Source organism: Phytophthora infestans, genomic scaffold, assembly GCF_000142945.1.
Source record: "Phytophthora infestans T30-4 supercont1.13 genomic scaffold, whole genome shotgun sequence".
Classification (NCBI taxonomy): Eukaryota; Oomycota; class Peronosporomycetes; order Peronosporales; family Peronosporaceae; genus Phytophthora; species Phytophthora infestans.
This window is the reverse complement of record NW_003303746.1, coordinates 339,619-344,326: the sequence shown is the minus strand read 5'-3', so window position 1 is coordinate 344,326 and position 4,708 is coordinate 339,619. Positions and strand designations below refer to the sequence as shown.

Below are 4,708 nucleotides of genomic sequence, written 5' to 3'. Positions count from 1 at the left end.
TTGACCGGAATGGAGAAGTCCACTTCCACGTGGAGCAGATCCTCCAGGAGCAACGGCGTCGCGGTAAGCGACAGATCCTCGTGAAGTGGAGGGGTTATGCCCACTCCGAGAACTCGTGGGAGCCGATTGAACGGCTCCTGATTGACTGCCCGAAGGCTGTCGCAAACTGGGAGCAGAAGAGGCGGCAGCTTCATAAGTAGTCCGGGGCTTCTTGCCCGAATGGGGTACGGCCGATGAATACATACCGTACCCGCGCTCATCGTGAGCGCTAGAAGCCGCGCGCTTCAGGATGTCCCTTGGCAGCATACGCTTGCTGATCAAGTGGGCAAACCTCACACAAAGATCACGCTGGTCCAGGATGTGGGACAGCTGCTGATCTTCATGGAGTTCCCGTAACTCCGTGGGTGAGTACTTAAGAGTCTCCACCCACGCCCAGAACATGTCCTCACAAGAACTCCACGTGGGACAGTTCTCGGGTATAACCCAGGGGTATCCCCAAAGAGGATAGAGACTACCCCGGGTCTCGGGCTTCTTACGACAAGTCGTGAAGTCCTTAAGGGGAATGCGGTGTGGCGCGAGAAGCACACACCGAGCAGCCTCCAAGTTGTCGACGAACAACTGTTCTTTCTGAACAAGGGCTCGTTCATAGATGCCCCTAGAAGTGTGGCCCCTCGGCAAGCGAGAGACGTTTGCGAGGATTCTCTTCCTCATCGCCACCGGCTTTGGGAGCGCCCTTAGCCTTGACGGCCGGACTCTCAGAGCGCACAGAGGTCGTGGGACTGTGATCACCTTGATCACTAGCGAGCGATTGCCCGCTGTCATCTTTGTGCTCACTGGGCACTGGGCTGTGCCCTCCCACCGAGCCCGCAGGAACATCATGAGTGCTCCCGGACTCGGCATCGTCCTCACTGCCCGAGTTGAACTCACGTTCCATGAACCGAGGGTTCGGACGATTGTCTGAAGACGAGGGCGACGGACTGCGGCGCTTGCTTGCTCGCTTGTCCACAGCCGCGTCACCCGAGGAACCGATCGCCTCGGAGGCCACCTGAGTAGCCTCCTTGAGTGCCGAGCCTTTGCCGTGAGGCTTAGTGCTCTTGGCTTGCGCCTTACCGGCAGCAGCCTTGGAGCGTGTCTTAGCCCCGCTCTTTGTAGTGCCACGAGGCATAATTAACAGTCAAAGTGGAAGACCTGGAAGAAGAGCGCACAGACTGCTGCTCGAGGCTCTAACTGTGAAGTGAGCCTCCGCCGCGCTCGTGCGCGCAAAGTCGAGGGTTTCCGACTTTGAGAATGAAAGTTTGTGACGAACACCTCTTCATTCTGATTGGTCGGTAAACCGAACCTAAGTCGAAGGGATGTAACGGGGTACGTAGCCCTTAGTGTACCCTGGTTACATGAAGTGTTACACTTCACACTTCAGGTGTATGACACGTCATACTCCGGGATATTTGATACAAGGTACCAAGGTCGTTCAAGCCAACCATTGGTTAAATGACATTGCATTTCTATAGGTAACTAATAGTTTGTATTAAACCCAAACTTAACCTACCTATAAATATACTCAGTTTACAATCTACCTTATTTAGGTCACTTCGCTCTCTTTAACTAAAGAGGGGACCTGTGAACTGCCGTTCACTGAGAGTCTGTATACTCTCGGAAGCTAGCGCAAGGTGCTGTGTGACCCCGTCACAGGTATTGTGTCGAAGATGGATTTGAAATTTGTACTTAATTAAGGTAAATCAAAGTAGTACATTTGGATTTCATCTGTTCCTCTATAAATATTCGCAGCGTAGACTCTATATGGTCCACCCCGCCGAATACGAGGTGCACGACTGTAACAAGATCGTACCCGAGAGCTTATAAGCACTTTTCTGACTCTCAAGAACGTTCTCGAGCTTGCCGTAGAACTCACCAGGTTGAATCCCCTCGTATGGGTGGGACTCCATGTGGTTGCCCTTGTAAAAGCGATAGTGAGGATCAGCCTTATAGTCCGAAGACAAGTGCTTCTCCAGCTTATTGAGGCTGATTTTGTACTGCATAGCCACCAGCTTGAGATTGCTGGGGCGCGATAGGTTGCTAACATAGACCATCTTACCAGTCTTACCGCGAACCTTCACCCGGTAGCTACTACCCCATTTAATTGCTCGAATATTTAATCTTTTTAGTCCTTCAAGCTCGTATGCGAACATGTTTCTTATATATTTACAGCTATAATTTTCTCGGTTGGATGACTTTATAGTATTGAGATCTTGTATCAGGATCGACTTTATGTCTCATCTCAAAAAAAATGATTAATTAGCTAAGTTCGGTTTCAGCGCTACGTTCGTTTCCATCCTCATTAAGTTCGATTTTGGGCTTCCGAGCTCTCGATTGTTATCGTCGTAGCTCTTTTGGAAGTCTATGCGACAACCTTCTATCCGCTTAAATACGAACGGAAATTCTCTCCCTCCGCTCATTCCAGAATCCGCTGGCTCGAGGAAAGATGGTGGAGGTCTCACTGTGCTGCGCAATTGTCGGGAAGGAAGGAGGCGTGTTCGGTGTGAAGATCGACAAAGGCGTCCAGGTGTGGGAGTTGAAGGACGCGATCAAGGCGAAGAACCCGAACGACTTCAAAGATGTCGATGCATACAAGCTGCAGCTCTTCCTGGCGAAGAAGGGCGACGCGTGGCTGCCGGACGACGACCCTGCTGCACAAGATCTGGACAAAGGGATGATCCATCAGGATGTACAAGCCTTGATTGATGGAGAGAAAATGGTGGCGACGTGGACGGTCGAAGATTGTTTGATAGCCAACAAGATGACAGGACAGCAGTACGCCCCGAAGTCGAGACAAGTTCACGTGCTGGTGGTGGTTCCTGACGAGGCTGGAGGTGCCGTGGCGTCAGTTGAGCCCTCGGCTGCGCCAACGACAATTCATCGTCATCCCGAACGCCTCAAGCGATGGGCTGCAATTAATGAAATGATCCGACAGAAGAATCGAAACGGAAACGAGAAGACGAGCAATCAAGAAACCAACAAGAAGCGAAAAAAGCACGATGTCGACAGGCCTGTGGGTTATTCGAGTCTTTGTTGGGAAGATATCAATCCTATATACAACTTTGAGTCTTACAAGCCTCAGCCAAGCGATGTACCTGACGCCGACATCGACCTACTCCTCGCTCGTATTGTTGACTTACGGAAACTGTATGGTGAAGTTACCGACGGGACAGATGCGAAGAGATTATTTTTCATCGCTCCAATCCTCGAGACAGTCAGCCGTCTGCTCGGTGATGTCCAGATATTAGTGGAAGAGGACATGAGTGGAAAGAACGTGCTCGTTAAAGGTCGATTCGAGTTTGTGTTGGAGCGTGGCAATAAAAAAGTATTCATCGTCGAGGCAAAAAAAGAAGATATGGAGCAAGGAGTTGTTCAAAATGTGACGGGGCTCGAAGCGCTGGCTGATGTTGAAGAACTTTCTGTGACTTATGGCATCGTGACAAACTACCTCGAGTGGAGGTTCTTAGTCAGTGAAGACGAGAGGGTTCGAAAACAGGTATATTCTCTCAGTGTCTCGGATACGCTACCGTCGTTTGCAGGATTGAAAAAAGTCGTCGGGACGATTCATTGCATGCTCTCGAATAATCAATGAGTACACATCAATCAAGAAGCCACTGCGATGCAATCGAAAGCGTCGTGTCGCAAATTCTTGGATGCGTTGGCGCAGAAACTCACCAAATTGTTCGACTGTGAGAACTACGATGAAATCAAAAAGCGCCATCGTAGTTCTAACAGCTACAGATGTGTGTTTGCATTTGAAAAAATATCATCCACACGCGTAAAAAAAGTCGTCCTCATAATATAGTTAGTAATATAGAAAGTTGGCGGCATACTTACCTGAGCAATAGCAAGCTAACAAGGAGCGCATTAATGCAGCACAGAAGCGCTACTACCAGCGCACACGCGAAGCGCGCTTGTCCTTTCAAAAGAAATACGACGATAACAATCGAGAGCAGATCCGTGGTCGGAAGCGAAAGCCCAAAATCGAACTTAATGAGGATGGAATCGAACTTGGCGCTGAAACCGAACTTAGCTTATTAATTATTTTTTTTTAAATAAAAAGTCGCTAGTGATTTGAAGTCGATCGATCTCAATACAATAAAGTCATCCAACCGGGAATAATATAGCTGTAAATATATAACAAACATGTTCGCATACGAGCTTGAAGGACTAAAAAGATTAAATATTCGAGCAATTAAATGGGGTAGTAGCTACCGGGTGAAGGTTCGCGGTAAGACTGGTAAGATGGTTTATGTTAGCAACCTATCGCGCCCCAGCAATCTCAAGCTGGTGGCTATGCAGTACAAGATCAGCCTGAATAAGCTGGAGAAGCACTTGTCCAAAATCTGAGCAATACCTCTGCATTCGACAAGCCGGTTGCCATCAACAGCAGGAGCGACATTCGTAAGGTTATTTCTGAGATTCACTCAATGGAGCTGGCTGATAAACTCAACTACCCAAACTCTGGGTACATGGTTAAGGCTATTACAGGGTTCAAGATTTTCGTATATCACCGAGAGCATGCACTTGGAGATAGTGAAGCCGTTATCCCCAAAATCATTTGAGATAATAAGAGTGTTATCAACTTCCCTAAGACCAACAACAAATGTGTCTTTCACTGTATCGCTTTCCACAAGTATAATGATCCCAAAAAGGATCCGCGGAAGATTCAGTC

At 48.6% G+C, this 4,708-nt stretch overlaps 1 protein-coding gene across 1 annotated transcript; it reads left to right on the top strand.

Moving 5' to 3' along the window:
• Positions 1-2,479: 2,479 nt before the first annotated feature.
• On the top strand, positions 2,480-3,625 carry PITG_22848 (Crinkler (CRN) family protein; the record flags this gene model as incomplete). Its single annotated transcript, XM_002903628.1, has 1 exon — positions 2,480-3,625. The coding sequence occupies one exon, from the start codon at positions 2,480-2,482 to the stop codon at positions 3,623-3,625; it is 1,146 nt and encodes a 381-aa protein (XP_002903674.1).
• Between the last annotated feature and the right edge of the window lie 1,083 nt (positions 3,626-4,708).